The sequence below is a fragment of the Pelobates fuscus genome, chromosome 2, assembly GCF_036172605.1.
Source record: "Pelobates fuscus isolate aPelFus1 chromosome 2, aPelFus1.pri, whole genome shotgun sequence".
Taxonomy (NCBI): domain Eukaryota; kingdom Metazoa; phylum Chordata; class Amphibia; order Anura; family Pelobatidae; genus Pelobates; species Pelobates fuscus.
The window spans coordinates 250081176-250101783 of record NC_086318.1 but is presented as its reverse complement, the minus strand read 5'-3'; the positions used below and the strand labels follow the sequence as shown (position 1 = coordinate 250101783).

General features: G+C 41.0%; 1 protein-coding gene across 1 annotated transcript in view; it reads right to left on the bottom strand.

Annotated features, from left to right (window-relative positions):
- Positions 1 to 9885, bottom strand: part of SLC22A3 (solute carrier family 22 member 3) — a 363281-nt gene extending 353396 nt beyond the window's left edge. Inside the window, exon 1 of the mRNA XM_063443336.1 lies at positions 9052 to 9885. Coding sequence (XP_063299406.1) covers positions 9052 to 9477 — 426 coding nt within the window. The 5' untranslated portion in view covers positions 9478 to 9885. The remainder of the gene's footprint in view (positions 1 to 9051) is intronic.
- Between the last annotated feature and the right edge of the window lie 10723 nt (positions 9886 to 20608).

The following is a 20608-nucleotide window of genomic DNA, read 5'->3' as shown; positions in this document are numbered from 1 at the left end:
ATGCACCGGGCAGCCAAGAATTGGATGCAAGGCAGCTAAGCAACAACATTGGAGGATGCTATACAATTGTTGCTACTAGAACAATTTTTCGACCACACACCAACGGAAACCAGAGACTGGGTGAGAGATCGGAAACCGGACACTGTGGAGGAGGCAGCCCGGTTAGCCGATGAGTACCATGATGGGAGGAATGTAGAAACCAGGGGATGTTGACTTACCTTCAGGCCATCTTATCCAGTGCAAAGTACTCCAAAACCACCCAGACCCTCTACCTGCACTCCAGTACCCACTCCAACACCCATCCGATGCCCTGCATTTCTGTGCCATACATGCCAACAACCTGGGCATTTTAAAAATAATTGCCCAAGCAGAAACAGAGGGAGCTGGGAATGGCCAGATACATAACCAGCCAGGGCCTCCACTCACTGTTATCACCACGAGTTTCAAACCACACAAGGACAAAACGAGGGGCAGTAAGTCTACTGCCCCTCGTTTTGTCTTTGTGTGGTTTGAATGAGGCGAACCCGGTCCCGGTGTAGCTGCAGGCAACAACAGGGAGCATCACCGGCAATGAGTCACCATCAACGGACAGGAGGCAAGGGGCCTGAGAGACAATGGTGCCACCCTCACCCTAGTGCAGCCACACAAGATAAGTGCCCAAGCCCGCACCAACAAGACGTTGCTGTGAGGGTGGCAGGAGGAGCCATCCATAAGCTTCCCATTGCCCGAGTATAGCTCAAGTGGTGCTCGTGAGCCAAACATTTGGAAGTGGGCATTATGAGGGAATTACCAGCCGAAGTATTGCTAGGAAATGACCTGGGCTGTCTGACATCCTAGCTCACAAATCCCTACCCAGAGGAGACATACCGGTGACCACCAGATTGCAAGCACGCCTGGGGGAGCTGTCGCAATCCGAGGACTCTCAGGTAGGACCCTATGTCACCTCCATAGCTGAAGTTACCCTCACGTTTTGGGGTACCCCCAAGGTTTTGAACAAGAGCAGAGGGTAGACCCCACATTAGAAGGGTATAGGAAGGAGGCAGCGTCCCTCCTAGGAGATATAGCCCAGGGAAGGTTTGAGTGGGGAAAGTGTTTGTTATACAGGGTGACAGGGGGAATGGAAAGTGGGGCTACACAGATAGCAACAAGACAGTTGATCGTGCCACGTAAATAAAGAGCTGAGATACTCAAGCTCAGCCACAACATTCCCCTAGCCAGACATCTGCGTATCCGGAAAACTAAAGACCGGTTAACCAAGACTTCTTTTGGCCAGGGATCACACGGGACCTGCAGGATTACTGCAGGATGTGTGACACCTGCTAAAAGGTAGGGAAGGGTGACCACCCAAGGGCCAAGCTACACCCCTTGGCCATAACAGAAGAACCCTTCCACCGAGTAGCGGTGGACTTGACAGGCTCCCTCAGTAAGCCCAGTACTTCAGGAAAGAGCTATATCCTCACGGTGGTGGGACTATGCTACCAGGTATCCGAAGGCAATAGCCCTTTCAAATATAGAGGCAGAAACTATGGCAGAGGCCCTAGTTAAGATTGTTACTAGGGTAGGTTTTCCTAGGGAGATTTTGTCTGACCAGAGGACCCAATTTACGGCAACAATATGACCCAACAATTATGGCAGAGTTGCAGAGTAAAGCCCCTGTTTAGCTCTCTCTCACAACCACCAGATGAACTGATTCTGTGGACGTTTTAATGGCACTCTTAAGCAGATACTTAAGATGTGCACAGCCTCCTGTCGGCACTGGGAAAGTTTCCTTCCCCATCTCCTGTTTGCCTACCGCAAAAAAAAAAACAGGGTTCTCCCCCTTCGAACTCCTATACAGGAGACAAGTACCGGGACACCTAAACCTCATATGGGAACACTGGGAGGGTAACACAGGAGATGGAGGAATGCCTATTGTACCTATGTTCTGAAGTTGAGGGATCGCCTGCATGCTCTCACTGACTCTGTTAGGGAGAATCTGCAGGCGGCCCAAGCGACGCCAGAAGAGGTGGTATGATAGAGGTGCCCGTGATACGGTCCTAGAAATAGGACAGAAGGTGTTAGCTCTGAAGCCGACTAAGAAAGACAAGCTTCAGACCGCCTGGCAGGGACCCTTCTGGATATTGGAGCGCATAAGCGACACTACCTACATTGTTGGGAAATGTTCAGATGAAAGGAAATGTTGATCCTTTCATGTGAATATGTTAAAACCCTACTGGGAGAGGACAGAGGATGTGGTTGCGGTATGTGCCCCCCTCTTTCGAAGATAGTGAGAGCCTTCCCCTGCCTGATCTGCTCGCTCCATCTCAGGGTAGTGTAGAGCAGGTCAGCTTAGGGGAAAAACTGCACCCCTTAGAAAAGGCAGAGGCCACCCAGCTGCTCTAGGGATACTGGGAAATGCTTTTCTCGTTGCCTGGGTACACCTCCGCTGCAGTCCACTGAGTAGAGACCCAGAGATAAACTCCCCTACGGCAACAACTTTATTGTATCCCTGAAGCAGTCAGAGAGAACATGCTGAACAAGATTCAGTATATGGTAAAGTTAGGGGTCGTCATAGAGCCATCCCAGAGCCCCTGGGCTTCTCCGGTAGTGCTGGTACCTAAGCGAAACGGTACGACTCGCTTCTGTATCGACTACCGGAAGCTTAATGACCAGACAGTCACTGATGCCTACCCCATGCCCAAGATAGATGAGGATAGATCGTATGGCTGGGGGGAAATTGGGAATTACTTAACTACCATAGATCAGAGCAAAGGTTATTAGCAAATCTCCTTGGAGCCGTCGGCCATCCCTAAGTCGGCATTCGTCACCCCATTTGGGGTATACCAGTTTAAGGTTATGCCTTTTGGGATGAAGAATGCCCCAGCTACGTTTCAGCAGCTTCTAGAGGGCTCCTAGAGGGATTTCGGGACATCGCATGTGTGTATTTAGATGATATCGCCATCTACAGCCGCACATGGGAGGATCATCTAAGGCACCTATCTATGGTACTTGAGAGAATTCAGGCAGCAGGGCTCACTTTGAAGGTACTTGCTTTCCTAGGGACCGCAGGATATTACCACAAGTTTGTCCCAAAATATAGCGCCCGTGCCAAGCCCCTCACTGACCTGACCAAAACATCCCTTCCTAAACAGGTAGTGTGGTCCCTGGAGTGTGAGGCCGCTTTCCAGAGACTCAAGACAGCGCAGAACGAGGCACCTGTGTTGGCCGCCCCAAACCATACTAAAAAATCTCTTGTACACACAGATGCCTCCATGTTTGGGCTGGGAGCCGTGTTAAGCAAAGTGGGGGACGACAGGATGGAGCACCCAGGGGCATATCTCAGCCGGAAACTACTACCCAGGGAGGTCAGCTATGCCACCGTGGAGAATACCTCCACATGGAGAATGCCTGGCTCTTGTATTGGCATTAAAGAAATTGAAGCCCTATCTCTATGTTCATCTTTTCACTTTGATGACAGACCACAACCCTCTCATCTGGCTGAACAGAGTTGCTGGAGATAACCCCCGTTAGCTGCGCTGGAGCCTGGCCCTGCAACCCTACAACTTCACCATACAGTACAGGCCAGGCAAACAAAACGGCAATGCTGATGGATTGTCCCCTGGGAGGGGGCCTAATGGGACACATTGAGTGATGGGAGGGGGCTATGGGAGACATGGGGGTACTAATGAGACACATACAGGGCTGGGAGGGGTATAGGGACTCATGGAGGGCTGGAATGGGGCATAGGAACACATGGAGGGCTGGGAGGGAGGGCTAGTGGGACACATGGAGGGCTGGGGGGGCTAATAGGACACACGGAGGGCTGGGGGATAATGGGACACATTTTGGGGCTACTGAGACACATGGAAGACTGGAAAGCATGGAATGAGACACATGGAGGGCTGTGGGGTAATGAGACACATGGAGGGCCTGGGAAGTAAAAAGACACACGGAGGTGTGTGGGGAGAATGAGAAAGAGGGTTTGGGAAAGGGAAACAGGAGACACACAGAGGAGCTGACGAAGACTAACAAGAGACACACAGAGGGCCTGGGAAAGGGGAGAATGAGACACACAGAGAAGCTGTGGGAAAGACACACGTAGAGGTGCTGGGGCCTGCGAAAGAGACTCGCAGAAGGGCTGGGTAAAGGGAGAAAGAGACAATGGGGCTGAGGCTAAGAGACACATGAAAGGGGCTTGGGGAAGAAAGACACAAACAAAATGCATCTTCATTTGTGTTTCCTGCTCTCCCTGTAACTCAGAGTCGACCGGTGAGAGAAAGAAGTTGTATTAAAGGGACACAATAGTCACCAGAACTACTACAGTTTAATGTAGTGGTTCTGGTGTCTATAGCCTGTCCCTGTAGGCTGAGCACTGTAAATGCTACATTTTCAGAGAAAAGGCCGTGTCTACATTGCTGCCTTGGCACATCTCTAGTGACAGTCACTCAGATTGCCACTAGAGATGCTTCCTAGTCCACTGCTGCACACTCTGCATGGAGGCGCTGATCGCTCCCTATAGAGCTGCATTGATGCAATGCATCTCTATGAGGAGATGCTACTTTATGCGGTGAAGCACAGCATTTTGCCACACATGCACAATAGCCCTCAATGCTTTCCTATGGGAATTGAATTGGCATTGACTGAAATGTATCCAGTTGTAAGCCAAAGTGAAGAGTACACTCTTGTTACTTAAAAACAAAAAGATAACATAATTTATTTTACAGCTGTGCAATACCATACATTCACAATTTCAGTCCAAATGACCAAACTTAATATATCAAGAAAATGGACTGAAACATTGATTATATGCAATTGCACGTCTGCTTACAATAAATCCGCTCTTTTGTTTATTTTGAAGCCCTATGAGTGCTTTCTGTCATGTTTGAGTGATAGATTTCAGTTTTTCCGCTTCCATATCTGCACTCTATGCTGGTGCGATGCATTATGGGGCTGGTATAGAATTTTTTTTACAGGGCTGCTTCTCATTCTCAGTCCGGCCCTGAACCGGGGAGGAGCAATGTAACAAAACTGTATGCTGGATTATCCAAGTTACTTTCTCTGTGTTCGGGAGATAAAACTACTGAACACTGACCACCCCCTGGTTCATTAAGTTCAAAGAAACCACATAGTCAAGTGCTCTCCCTGTGTGGCCATCTTGTCACACGAGAGCAGGCAGCGGGACTTGGTCGTCGAGTGTCTGGAACCCTAAGTTGGACACTCGACCGTGCGAACACCGGTCAAACTTCACGACAAACCAGGAGAGCACTGTTCGTCTTTTTGTTCGGTTTGGAACTCCCAAAAATGCCCGACTGCTACCACCGAAACTCTGGAACTGATTTGGGCAGACGCTTCATGAGCGGTCGGTTAAAACCTTACTACGGTGGCGATTCGGCTGTATTCGTGGGATCTAAGCACTATTTGACCAACTTGAGCGCTCAGATCCAAGCTATCCAGGGTTATAATATTTCTGGGGGTTCCTCTATGTTGTATATGTGTTTTTATGTATTTTTAATATTTCATGTTTTTATGCACAGTCATTGTGACTAAGAAATTCAGGGGCGTGTTGTGGGAGTGTTATGGGCGTATATTACTGTAACCCTGATGTGTATAAAAGCAGGCCATCTGGCCAGAATAAAACATTCTTGTTGTACCTTTCATCAAGTTTCGACTGATGTTTGGGTATGTGACTGACGAACCGGTGGATTTACTTTTATGCACTTTGGTTTTCGGGAATGTACGAATCAGCGCTCCAGGTGAACGGGCTATAATCCCTGAGTCCCTAGCCTTTTGGGGGCATACCAAAGAACGGGTATACTAAATACCAAGCGTTTGTTATACCCAACATATTATTTTCACCCTTCAGCACTGTGATACTCAGTGTTCCAAAGCATCCAGTCCAGATTTACTCACATGGTGTGAAGACTTACAAAGACATTAAAAACATGTATTTTAATTTGAACATATTCTGCAACACTTTACATTTATAGAAAGGGGATATTTGAAGTTACCATTGCCCAAACCAGCTGATATGAGTAGTAGTTGTAGTAATTTTCTGGCTGGACAACAGAAATAAATTAGAGGGCTGGATTTGGCCTGCAGGCCATAACTATTTTAAAGAGTAGTATAGAAACCAAAAAACATAGATGTAAATGAAATACATTTTTATGTCCTAAAATTATACATTAGAGATTAATCAAACAAATGCACGTGCACTTACTTTAATGTACCTTAAAACACATGACATACACTTTAAGAAACCATAACTAAACAAATAAATGTGAAATATGTCCCCTTAAAGGGCAGGTTCATTGTTCATTCCCCTTCTTGACCAATTTGAATTTATGTCACAAGTAACAATTTACTCAGGATAAAGCCAGGTCACATTTAAGAAAAAGAACAAAATAGCAATTCATTGCTATGTGTGCCTCAAAATAGCTTTCTTTTGACTAGGTTTCAATGCTGGACACTGAATCTGCATAAAATAGGCATCATTCTTTGGTTATCGTGCATTCTTGTAGAACGCTGGATACAGCAGAACTACATTCAGGGTTATACAAGTGATAATTTCTGGGATTTCAAAGTGAATTTTTGACGTTAGGTCAAAATAGGCATAACAGACAACTCCTCCTAGTGAATCCTGTGCTCAATTTGGTCATTTTGGCCTAAAAATATGAAATTCACTTTGGAATTCCCAGCAATTCTCACTTTAGGGAATAACCATGAATGATTCTACCAAAGCTGAACATTTTACATTATATCCGTGTTTCCATTATCTGAGTAACAGTTCATAATTCATGGATTCAACATGTGTTTAGTTCTGTTACAGTATACTTTGCAATAAATGCATTATAGCTCACAATGGTAGGCTATTTTAGGTATTATAAGCTTGAAAGGGTAATAATCATCATACCAGCATCATGTGAAAGAACAGAGAATAAAATTACAAACCAAACCTACATACGTGCTTGTGACGAAACAGCTTTAAAAGACTTACTCAAAATCAAGCACAGAGGAATGATTAAACAACCCATTGCTCCATTTAAGGAGAAACAGAGGTTAATGCCAGGAAGAGGTCTTTGAAATTTCAAACTATTACAGATGACTTGATAAATCTTTTAAATCACGATAACAGAATTTGAAGGAAGATACAGTAAATGATAAACCCTAAACTTTATATACAAGGGAAATAGAAATGTATATCTCATTGCAAGAACACATGGACAAAGGAATCTTTGTTTGATACATTTTTATTTAATTTAGAGATAATACATGTTACTATTAAAGCCTAGCTGACATAGCTGTCCTCACAGGTTGTACCAGGTTTAGATCTATTTGGGCACTTTTGCATTATTTTGGATGAGCTTATTAATGTTTTGGAAGAAAAAAAAACATTATCTCTATATACACCTATTCATTATTAGACCAAATGTATAGTTTACACTTCATTTTTAAATTAGCATTTTGTGAGTAAAATTTAGAAAATAATTCTCTCTGGATGTACACATTAATGCAATGTAATGTGCATGCCTATGCTGTCTGAGTATGCTGGGAAGAAAAACAAACAAGCAGTATATTATTGAAACAACTCCTGAAAATGGGATCCCTGATCCTGCTGAACCTCTGGGTGGTTGATGGTTCACTGACAGGGCATGTGTTGTGGAAGTTTTGCTATATAGTCAGAGATTCTCGTACACTAGTATCACTGTTCAATGCGCAGTCACTCAAGATACCTCCTATGGTACAAGTTCTCAATGAATGTAACATTAACTCATGACGGGTAATCAATCTTCTACCGCCTCTCCCTGTCAGTGAATGCTTTATGCTGTTGATATTCTATAAAAAAAACTTCTGTTACTCCAGCCCCCAGCATATCGATACACACTATAATCACTTTCCTCCCTTTTCTTTGTAACACTGAACGTAAGCAAGAAAAGAGGATCCATCGTCCAGGAAATATTTAATAGTTTCTCTGTTCTCCAACTTCCACGCTGTTTATCCTGCACCTCAGCCATTCTTTATAACCTTACCCCATCAATACGTGAACCCTGAACATTTGAGGGGCCTGTGGGCACAGACGGACGAGGCACCGATAGGCACCAGGCTCAGTCCAACTTCTGAGGGGAGAGCTATATGGCCATAAATAAAATGCACCCCCATGCTTATAATTCATCCCCCATAAAATGTAAATCTATAATAATTGGAGAGATTAATGTTTATGTGGCCCTCGGAGCTTGTAGAGAGTCTCAGCCCCACAAAGCAGAATGTTATTGCCGTGAACACGCACATATCTTGTATATTAGACATTCAAGTCATATTAAAAACAGTATGGAAAGGTATACGTCTCCTTTGTGTACATAACTCACCTTCATATTGTACCTGCATTCTCTAATAATATACTGATTTGATTGTTCACTAAATTGTGAATAGTATGGAACAGAAAACACAATTAAAATTGTAATACAATCAGAATGCAGCATATATTTAATAAACTATATTATAAAGCGCCTTCATATGCTATTTAGGGAATAAACCTTTTGAAGTTAACATAAACCAGTTTTAAGTGAATAAACCTTTTCTTGCCTTGTCATGTCGCAATCCCCTAGTAAATAAACTCTTTGGGTGGACGACAAGTGGGGGAAGCAGTGAGAAACGAGGGGAAGAGAAAAAACGTTATTTCCTAGAAGACGAAAGTGATTTACTTGCTGATATCCCAGGGTTTCTGAGAAAATGAGTGCAGGGCATAAGAGCGGGCATTAAATATCTGGAGGTTGTCGACTGGGGAAGTCATGGAAATTGACCACACCAAAGGCATTAACTTTTTAAGGCATGCAGTGTTTCATAGAACGCCGTGCAGTAATTACAATGTTCTAACCGCATCCTCTCTCCATTGTTATTAACCTATATCACTCACATGGCACAACATGTGTTTCCATGAGAGATATATATATATTTATTTATTTTAATTATTATTATTATTTATTTTTTTAATTCAACTAGCTGCATCCAAGCCTGACCCGGATATAGGCCCCTGGTTCAAAATGTCCATGCAAGTTATTAAAATGCAATGCCTACCTGACTTATGATGGAGGTACTGTACTCCTCATAAACCCATCCACCGTTGCATGGTTTGAGAGGAAGTTGATTGAGACTCTGGTTTGTGAAGGAGGCTAGGGGATCAACGCAGCTTAAAGGTGATGTACTGAGGTTCCATTTGACATCATACATATTACACTGGCTTTGACTTTGGTCTAACTTTTCTACATGCTTCCAAGGTGTCGTGAAGTTTCTTTCTTCTTGTGGACTCCAGGCACAGAGTTTGCTAATTCGTTCCACTTCAGGGGTCTTGCACCAATAGCTCTCCGGTAATTGTCCGAGAAAGACCACGCTCACAAACGAGAAAGCAAAAGTTATTCCTGTCATGCAGAGTAAAATAAACACTCTCTTCTGGTAGCGTCCAAACTCACCAGCCTCCTTCAGAACTTCATCGAAGGTTGGCATGGTCTCTGTGATAAGTAGCTAATTTGTGGAGATGGTGCAGTCAATCAAAGACAGTCTTACAATAAGTTCCTTACAAACTTGTAAGAAACAGAATGTTGGAGCTACCTGAAGATTTAATAGAACTTTGCCTTTGTGCTGAAAACTCCTCTGACGTTTTATAAAAGGTATTCGGGACAGGAGCTTTACAGAGAGCCTTGCCAAGAGTTTCCAAAAAAAACAAACAAACACAAAAATATAGATTGGTTCAACGTTACCAGCAAATAAACCAAAGGTAGTGATGTGAACACGTAGTTGTTGTTTCTGTGTCTTTGCTACTTTGTTTTCCTCCGAAATGTAGTGTTAAAGTAGTTTTAGGAACTGTTTTGGAGCACCTTGTAGTTAGTGAAAGAGTGCTGCTGTGGTCCAAAGCAAAGCAGCTGTGCGTCTGGCTTCTCGCATAAAAAAGTGAAAGTGGAGAAGGAGGAGGTTCCAACAGATGCAGCTGACTGTACAGGGAAAGGGAGAGGGGAGGGAATTCTGTTGATCACAACTCCAGCAGAAGATGAGGGCTCATTAGGAAAGAGAGATTAATTTGTTTTCTTGCTTGACCAACATTTACTTAACAGCGATGCAACTTAGATTTGTTTTAGTGAGTTGCATTTTAGTACTAAAGATCAGGGTAACGTTGGCTTTTTTTGTGTTTTTTATTAGTAATGTTTTTCAACTCTGTTTTTTATCTGTAATCCCACCTTTTCCACAAATGTATTTTAAATTACTTATAAGGGTTTCTATTAGCATGAATAAAGTAGAAGAATATAAAAAATACATTTTAAATACACTTTTTATCACAACTTTGCCCGTGATAATAAACAAAAGCAACTAGGGAATTTACCCCAGGATTACAGTTATTCAGTTATTTACCTCTGAATCTGAGAATTCCATATATGCCTAGAATTTCCATAATTTACAGCAGTTACAGGTCAAAATTACTGATCCAAAGCCAAACGTTCATAATTTAGTTTGCAAGACTATAGTAATTGGCAAAACCACACTCAATTGTAGTAATTTCTTCGCATTTTCAGAACCCCTACACACATGCACAATAGACTCAATTACTGTGGATTTAAAGTGACCCTGTCAATCCAAATGTATCTTTCCTCTATTGTTTCCTCAGTTTTTTCTCTTGCCAAATCCATTCTTCTTTGTTTCTGTTCTTTTTCTCCTAAAATACAAAAGACAGATGGACTACTTTGTCTAATGCATTTTTCCAATGCTTGACAAAGCTTGATTAATGAGGAAGCTTAAAGGAACATTATAGCACTACAGATCCATTACTGAGGTGTCCCTCTGCCTATTTCTTTAGGTTCCCCCTCCCACCATTCAGCAATTGCAGGGGTCAAACACTTTTTACACTATCCTGTTTCCGGTGCCAACGTCCCCCAGCACTGGATCAGTCTTCTCCTCCAGCGATGTTATACTGATGGGGGAACCTAATGTGCATGCACTGCAAGCACCGCACGGCGTTTCCCTATATGAAAGCATTGAATCAATGGTCACATGTGAACTTTGCAGATGTTAGACATCCTCATGCAAAGAGTGAGGATGTCCAAGGTCATTTCACAGTGTTAAACTCCATTAGAATCCAGGAAGCACCTCTAGTGGCTGTCTGGAATTCAGCCACTAGAGGCAGTCTTAATCCTGCAAAATTTAAACATTGCAGTTTCTCTGCAACTGCAATGATGTACATTTTATTTGACTTACTAATAATAATTGAGGCAACCAATATGTAAGTTATAACTAGAACAAACTATCTTATTTATACTGGCTGATTTCTGAACATGCTTATTGTAGTTTAAAGGGACACTCTGGACTACTAAAGTAAACAAGCTTGCTGAAATGCTTTATGTGTGAAGAGTGTGTCCTCTTTTTTTTTTAAAAAAATGGCACATTCATAAATTAACCTTTTTAATACCCCTGGGTGTCAAGTAGACACCAGGTCCTGTTAATTCATGGATTGCTTTTCCCAGAGGAGCTAAACTCAAGAGACAGCAATTGCCCAGAACACCTGCCTTACAAACATTTCTTATTGAGCTGCATTGGGAAGCCTGTGATTGGACAGCCACATAAGTCTGGGCTGGTGAAGAAGGTGGGGACTTACAAACTGTGGTTTTTATTTATTTTATTATCATCATCAAGAAGATGGAGCTCCTGGGAAAGAGAAAAAAATAGGATAGAGCCTCCTGTATGGGATTAAAGTTCAATTTAGAGATTGAGATACAATTATTTAAGGTAACTTACATCTGTTTGAAAGTGAAACCGTTTTTTTTTTCATGCAGGCTCTGTCAATCATAGCCAGGGGAGGTGTGGCTAGGGCTGCATAAACAGAAACAAAGTGATTTAACTCCTAAATGACAGTGAATTGAGCAGTGAAATTGCAGGGGAATGATCTATACACTAAAACTGCTTTATTTAGCTAAAGTAATTTAGGTGACTATATAGTGTTCCTTTAACTAATTATATATGGAACATAATTTAATATGAATACAATTTTAAAAAATGTGAGAAAATAAGGTTTTTCTTCAACCCCTTCCCGTCGTAACGGCGTTCTATGCCGTCCCGCTTTAAGTGGGCTTTAAAGCCGTTGCGGCGGCATAGAACGCCGTAACGGCTTTAAGCCCTGGAGCGCCCGGTATACTTACCTTACCGGCGCTCCGCTTCGGGAGGACTGCCTCACAGCCCAGCCAGCCCCCCCCCACGGCAAAAGAAGCCCCCGGGGGCCATGTGATCGCTCTCAAAGAGCGATCACATGGCCCCCTATAGCTGGCTGTGGATCTGCCAGCAGGGGGACTGTCTAAAATGTCAGACAGTCCCCCCTGCTGGTGGGATCTGTAAAAAAAAATAAATAAATATTAGACATGTGTAAAATTAAAATAAATTTATATATATATATATATATATAAAATATTGAACAAAGGCTTGCACTCATGGTCTTTTGTAAAAGTTCTCTCTTTCTTTATTCCATAAATTCGTTAAAAGATCAACGTTTCAGCCATCGTCCGTGGCTTTCATCAGGATCAAATACAACAATAATACATATACTAACTAATGCTATTATATAGCTAAACTAACTAATTAAATAATCATAAAACCACTCACCACCTGTACCGCTACTTTCCGGCGTCCCTCTGCCGTCTCCGCGCATGCGCGAGCACATCGCGGTCCGGACGCGGCTTGATGACATCATTAGCCGCAACCAGGAAGTAACGTATTTCTTTCACCGTTCGTTGCCAGGGTTACTCAGTATGTGTACCGGTTCCCTGGCAACTAGGTGTATCTACTACTGTCAATTGTAACGTACAGGGGTGCAAACAAAACGGATAAACATTAAAACCAATCAAAGCTACTTCAATACTTAATCTCTCTCTATATTATATCATTCAAACACCTTTATTTCTCTAGTAGTGTTAAGATTTGGATCCATAAACTTAGTATTTAAATTTTTACTTTTTACATCCATCCTATTTAACCCCTTAAGGACACATGACATGTGTGACATGTCATGATTCCCTTTTATTCCAGAAGTTTGGTCCTTAAGGGGTTAATACATATTTAAATAGGGAAATATCATAAGTGATTAATCTCTTTTAAAGTGATATTTACATTGCTATTTTTACTATGTACCATTCCTATTATTTTTTCTTCCATTATGGTCTTGCTGTTATTGCATATTTACTCTATAATCTTTCTTAAAGTGATACATGTGCCTTTATATACACTAAAGTGCATTGTGTTGATTATGTACATTAAAGTGATACATGTGCCTCTATGTACATTAAAGTGCAATAGAGGAGTCATGTTGCTCAGAAGAGAAACATTTTGGATTCAGGAGTTAGATACAGTTGCACCACGTGGACTAAATGAAATGATATCATATTCTTCATTTATATGAGTAGAAGCAAGTGCCCAATAGGATATTATTTTGTATATTACCAATAGAATACATAATATATCAGAATAATATATGAACAAATTTAAAAGGGAAAAATTACCCATGATTGAGTAATTATAATAATAATTAGGAATCCCTATGATATAATTAGGAATCCCTATGATATTTCCCTATTTAAATATGTATTAAATAGGATGGATGTAAAAAGTAAAAATTTAAATACTAAGTTTATGGATCCAAATCTTAACACTACTAGAGAAATAAAGGTGTTTGAATGATATAATATAAAGAGAGATTAAGTATTGAAGTAGCTTTGATTGGTTTTAATGTTTATCCGTTTTGTTTGCACCCCTGTACGTTACAATTGACAGTAGTAGATACACCTAGTTGCCAGGGAACCGGTACACATACTGAGTAACCCTGGCAACGAACGGTGAAAGAAATACGTTACATTCCTGGTTACGGCTAATGATGTCATCAAGCCGCGTCCGGACCGCGATGTGTTCGCGCATGCGCGGAGACAGCAGAGGGACGCCAGAAAGTAGCGGTACAGGTGGTGAGTGGTTTTATGATTATTTAGTTAGTTAGTTTAGCTATATAAGAGCATTAGTTAGTATATGTATTATTGTTGTATTTGATCCTGATGAAAGCCACGGACGATGGCTGAAACGTTGATCTTTTAACGAATTTATGGAATAAAGAAAGAGAAAACTTTTACAAAAGACCGTGAGTGCAAGCCTTTGTTCAATATTTTTTGTGTTATTTTTTGGCTATGGCTGTTATGCACCAGGCACTTATATGATTGAAAGTGTGTGTGCAGGGAACAGAAGATAAAGATAAGTATAAATATATATATATATATATATATATATATAAAATATATACATATTATATATATTTAACGTCATACATAGTGTATTTTAATACTAATATAAGTACATATATTAGTATTAAAATACACTTAGAATGTCGTTACATATATAATATACATATATTATATATATATATATATAATAGATATATACATACAAACACATATATATATATATATATATATATATACACCTATAATTACAATAATAAATAATAAAATAAATAAAATATTGAAACAAAATATAAATTATATATACATATGTAATTTAATTCTAACTGTATTTTGTTATTAATATATATATATTGGTAACAAAAAACACTTAGAATGACATTTTATATATTTCTATCTATATATAAAATGCAAATAACCGCATATATACATATATATATATATATATATATAAATACATATAATTACATAAAAGATTACATTAGTATACACGTAGAATTTAAATACCTATAAATGCATATATATTAAAATTCTACGTGTATATTTAAGTAATCTTTTAACATAATTAGGTGATTTGATTAATTCAAATTTGATTAACATACCTGACAACACAGGGAGAAAGTGCAAAGAATTTAATTCGCAAGCACTATATTTGACCCTGTAACTCTCCAAGACACCATAAAACCTGTACATGGGGGGTACTTTTTTACTCGGGAGACTTCGCTGAACTCAAATATTAGTGTTTCAAACTGGTAAATTGTATTGACGTTTTTTGCATTTTTTACCAACGAACGGCACTTTTATGGACTATATTATTGTTGTAATATCTTTTACTGTTTTAAAACACTAATATTTGTGTTTAGTGAAGTCTCCCGAGAATAACAGTACCCCCCATGTACAGGTTTCATGGTGTTTTGGAAAGTTAGAGAGTCACATATAAGGCTTGCATTTCATTTTTTTGACATTGAAATTTGCCAGATTGGTTATGTTGCCTTTGAGAGCGTATGGTAGCCCAGGAATGAGAATTACCCCCATGATGGCATACCATTTGCAAAAGTAGACAACCCAAGGTATTGCAGAGTGGGGTATGTCCAGTCTTTCTTAGTAGCCACTTAGTCACAAACACTGTCCAAATAGTCGTTTTTTGCTTTTTTAACACAAAAACAAATATGAACGCTAACTTTGGCCAGTGTTTGGAGGTAATTCTCATTCCTGGGCTAACATACGCTCTCAAAGGCAACATAACCAATCTGGCAAATTTCGATGTAAAAAAAATAAAAAAGACTTATATGTGACTCTCTAACTCTCCAAAACACCATAAAACCAGTACATGGGGTGTACTGTTATTCTCGGGAGACTTCACTAAACACAAATATTAGTGTTTTAAAACAGTAAAACATATTACAACAATAATATAGTCCATAAAAGTGCTGTTCGTTTTTAAAAAAAATGCACAAAACATCACTTTTACTTAAAAGTAGATAGATATATAGATAGATAGATATAGAATGTCATTCTAAGTGTATTTTGTTACCAATAGATATATATTAATAACAAAATACAATTAGAATGAAATTACATATGAATATGTACTTATTTTAGTATTAAAATACACTTTGTATGACGTTATATATATATATATATATATAAAAATATATTTATTTTATTTTAAAACATGTTTAATATTTTTTTTAAAACTTCCCAACAGCAGGGGTACTGTCTGACATTTCAGACAGTCCCCCTGCTGGCAGATCTACAGCCAGCTATAGGGGGCCATGTGATCGCTCTTTGAGAGCGATCACATGGCCCCCGGGGGCTGCTCTAGGATACTTTTAAGTAATAGTTAATTTAAGTAATTTTGCCAGCAATATTTACAAATGTTAATGGTTAATTTATTTTCTTGTCTTTCTTTTGTTTTACACTGCACTTTGGATTGTATACAGTGACCGGGATGCTTAAAGGAATACAAACCTGTATTCCTAATAGTATAGTGTCCCTCTGCCCCAAGCACCTCAGACATGTAAAGGGTTAAATAACCCTTTAAACACTTACCTGATTCAAGTGCTGAGGTCCCTCTGTGTTGGGCTCCTCCTCCGACGTCAACTGATGTGGTGAACCTACAGCACATGCCCTGAGAGCACATAAGCCTTCCACATAGGAAAGCATTGACTCAATGCTATACTATGTGGTATTCTCTGAAGCTGGATGTTCTCATTCAGAGTGTGAGTACGTACAGCATTATTTTACAGAGTCAAACTTTGTGAAACACCAGGACGTGCTCCTAGTGGCTGTCTGGGAGACAGTCTTAACACTGCAGGGTTAATGGAACGGGCACTGCACCCAGACCAATTCAATGAAATGAAGAGCTTGGTTGCGTCATCTATGCGTCATGAATAGAGCTTGGTTGCGTCATCTAAGTGTTGCTTCTAAGTGTGTGTGTGGTTGGAGATATTCTGGAGATAACCTGGAGGTAATCTGAGGTATTCAGGAGGATAAATAAAAAGTTAAGGTTTGTTTGATTTAAATTATTCACCTCATTGGAATGGCAGACTTAGTTCAGTGTAATAGTTGCTTTGCATTTGTTTCACGTTCCACTTTTTGGAGGTTTGGTTGTTGTCTAATCTGTAGACAGTTCTCTATCTTGCGGCAGGAGATTGTATTTTTGAAGTCTGAGATTTGTAAATTATCTGGTAAACAAACTCAGGCTGGAACTGCTGCAAAGCCACTGCCACAGAGACATACTAGGAATGGCAGATGGATTACTGTAGGATCTGGTAGACTTGGAGTTGTGGATAAAAGGCATATTGCACAGTCTGTTGCTCTACATAATTTATTTTCTGCACTTTCAGAGTGTAGTGTTGTCGTGCAGAGAGGCACTGAGGCTAGTGTTGTCGTGCAGAGAGGCACTGAGGCTAGTGGTGTCGTGCAGAGAGGCACTGAGGCTAGTGGTGTCGTGCAGAGAGGCACTGAGGCTAGTGGTGTCGTGCAGAGAGGCACTGAGGCTAGTGGTGTCGTGCAGAGAGGCACTGAGGCTAGTGGTGTCGTGCAGAGAGGCACTGAGGCTAGTGGTGTCGTGCAGAGAGGCACTGAGGCTAGTGGTGTCGTGCAGAGAGGCACTGAGGCTAGTGGTGTCGTGCAGAGAGGCACTGAGGCTAGTGGTGTCGTGCAGAGAGGCACTGAGGCTAGTGGTGTCGTGCAGAGAGGCACTGAGGCTAGTGGTGTCGTGCAGAGAGGCACTGAGGCTAGTGGTGTCGTGCAGAGAGGCACTGAGGCTAGTGGTGTCGTGCAGAGAGGCACTGAGGCTAGTGGTGTCGTGCAGAGAGGCACTGAGGCTAGTGGTGTCGTGCAGAGAGGCACTGAGGCTAGTGGTGTCGTGCAGAGAGGCACTGAGGCTAGTGGTGTCGTGCAGAGAGGCACTGAGGCTAGTGGTGTCGTGCAGAGAGGCACTGAGGCTAGTGGTGTCGTGCAGAGAGGCACTGAGGCTAGTGGTGTTGTGCAGAGAGGCACTGAGGCTAGTGGTGTTGTGCAGAGAGGCACTGAGGCTAGTGGTGTCGTGCAGAGAGGCACTGAGGCTAGTGGTGTCGTGCAGAGAGGCACTGAGGCTAGTGGTGTTGTGCAGAGAGGCACTGAGGCTAGTGGTGTTGTGCAGAGAAGCACGAAGACTATGGTGAGGCCTAATAGAAAGCAGTTGTTGTTGGGGGATTCCATCATAAGAGGTGTGGAGATGGACAATGGTGGTCTTGTGAGGTGTCTTCCCGGAGCTACTGCACACAGAGACAGGAGACGTATCTGTAATATTGTTAAGCAAGCAAAGCAGGAAGGGGAATTGGATGTACTTGTCCATTTAGGGACAAATGACTTGGCTTGCAATGAGGTTTCAGAGGTTAAGGACGTTTTTAGTGTTTTTGCCAATGATATACGGCAGGTTGCTTCCACACTGTCATTCTCTGAAGTTCTGCCTGTGCATAACACTCAGAACGACAGGCGGATGCGTATTAGGGACTTTAACTTGTGGCTTGGTGAATGGTGTTGGGAGCAAGGATTTGGCTTTATTGCTCATGGTAGCTCTGTTTGGAATGGAAATAAACTGTACAAAAAAGATGGTTTGCATCTTTCTCAAAAGGGAACAAACGTTCTCAGTGAGCAGTTCAGAGGGTTTGCTAGGATGTATTTAAACTAGGAGGGGGGGGGGGCAAAAGGGTGATAAAACATCAATCCAATTGTCCCCCAAAACAAGGACAGAAGGTGCCTGTAGCAAGTGTGTTAAAAAATGATAAGCTTAGAGTCATGTCTACAAATGCTCGCAGTTTAGGGAATAAGATCCATGAACTTGTGGCAATAATGGCAACTGATAGTGTAGATTTAGTCGCTGTTACTGAGACATCATATAATGAGAAAAATGACTGGGACATAGCAATACCAGGGTACTCTTTATATAGAAAAGACAGGGAAGGCAAGAAAGGGGAGGGGTGGCCCTGTATGTAAAGGATAGCATAAAATCTAGCCTAATAAAGGTTAGTGAGGCGAACATAGAGTCCGTTACGTTAGAATTTGGTAATCACACAGTAACTCATGTAGGTGTGATTTATAGGCCCCCAGGACAAATTGAAGAGTTAGATAATCTACTAGTTGAAGAAATAGCTAAAATGACAATGAAGGGGGAAGTTATCATCATGGGTGACTTTAATCTTCCTGATGTGAATTGGAAAACAAAAATAGCTACTTGTGCCAGGAGCACACATATTCTAAACTCCCTACTGGGATTGTCTCTAAAACAAGTCGTTGAGGAGCCAACTCGTAAAGAGGCCATACTAGATTTAGTGTTAACAAATGGAGATTTGGTATCAGATATTACTGTAGATGAAAGTTTAGGATCCAGTGATCATCAGTCAGTGTGGTTTAATATAAGAACAGTGACTGAGTCACACCACACAAAAACAAAAGTTTTAGACTTTAGAAAAACAGACTTTTCTAAAATTAGAATATGTGTAAAGGAGTCATTATCAGACTGGAGCAATTTAAATGGAGTCCAAAAGAAATGGGATTATTTAAAAGTTGCACTACTGAAGGCAACAGAAAATTGCATTAGGCTTGTCAGTAAAAGCAAAAAATTCAAGAAACCACTGTGGTACTCCGCAGATGTGGCCAAAATAGTAAAAAACTAAAAGTTAGCATTTAGTAATTATAAAAAAACCCAGAGTGAGGAAGACAGAATGACCTATAAGATTAGGCAGAAAGAGGCTAAGCAAGTTATAAGAGCTTCCAAATCACACACAGAAGAGAAAATAGCACAGTCAGTAAAAAAGGGGGACAAAACTTTTTTTAGATACATAAATGAGAAAAGAAAAGTAAAACAAGGATTAGTTAGATTAAAAACAAAAGAAGGAAGGTATGTAGATGAGGATAAAGGTCTAGCTGACTGCCTCAATGAATATTTTTGTTCAGTATTTACAGATGAAAATGAAGGAAAGGGACCTCAGTTAAGAAAAAGGATAAATGAGTCATTTATTACACGTGAGTTTACAGAGGAAGAGGTTCTATTTCAACTGCCAAAAGTAAAGACAAATAAGTCAATGGGACCTGATGGAATACACCCAAAGCTATTAAAAGAGCTTAGTGGTGTACTAGCAAAAACATTAACAGATTTATTTAACCAATCATTGATAACAGGAGTAGTCCCAGAAGATTGGAAGTTAGCGAATGTTGTGCCCATTCACAAGAAAGGTAATAGGGAGGAGTCGGGCAACTATAGGCCAGTAAGCCTTACTTCAGTAGTGGGGAAAGTGATGGAAACCATGTTAAAGGATAGGATTGTTGAACATCTAAAAACACATGGATTTCAAGATCAGAGACAACATGGGTTTACTTCAGGGAGATCATGCCAAACTAATCTTATTGATTTTTTTGATTGGGTAACTAAAATTATAGATCAGGGTGGTGCAGTAGACATTGCTTACCTAGCTTTCAGTAAGGCTTTTGACACTGTTGCACATAGAAGGCTTATCAATAAACTACAATCTTTGAGTTTGGATTCCAATATTGTTGAATGGGTAAGGCAGTGGCTGAGTGACAGGCAACAGAGGGTTGTAGTCAATGGAGTATATTCGAAGCTTGGGCTTGTCACCAGTGGGGTACCTCAGGGATCTGTACTTGGACCCATTCTCTTTAATATTTTTATTAGTGATATTGCAGAAGGTCTTGATGGTAAGGTGTGTCTTTTTGCGGATGATACTAAGATATGTAACAGGGTTGATGTTCCAGGAGGGACAAGCCAAATGGAAAATGATTTAGGTAAACCAGAAAAATGGTCAGAGTTGTGGCAACTGACATTTAATGTGGATAAGTGCAAGATAATGCATCTTGGACGTAAAAACCCAAGG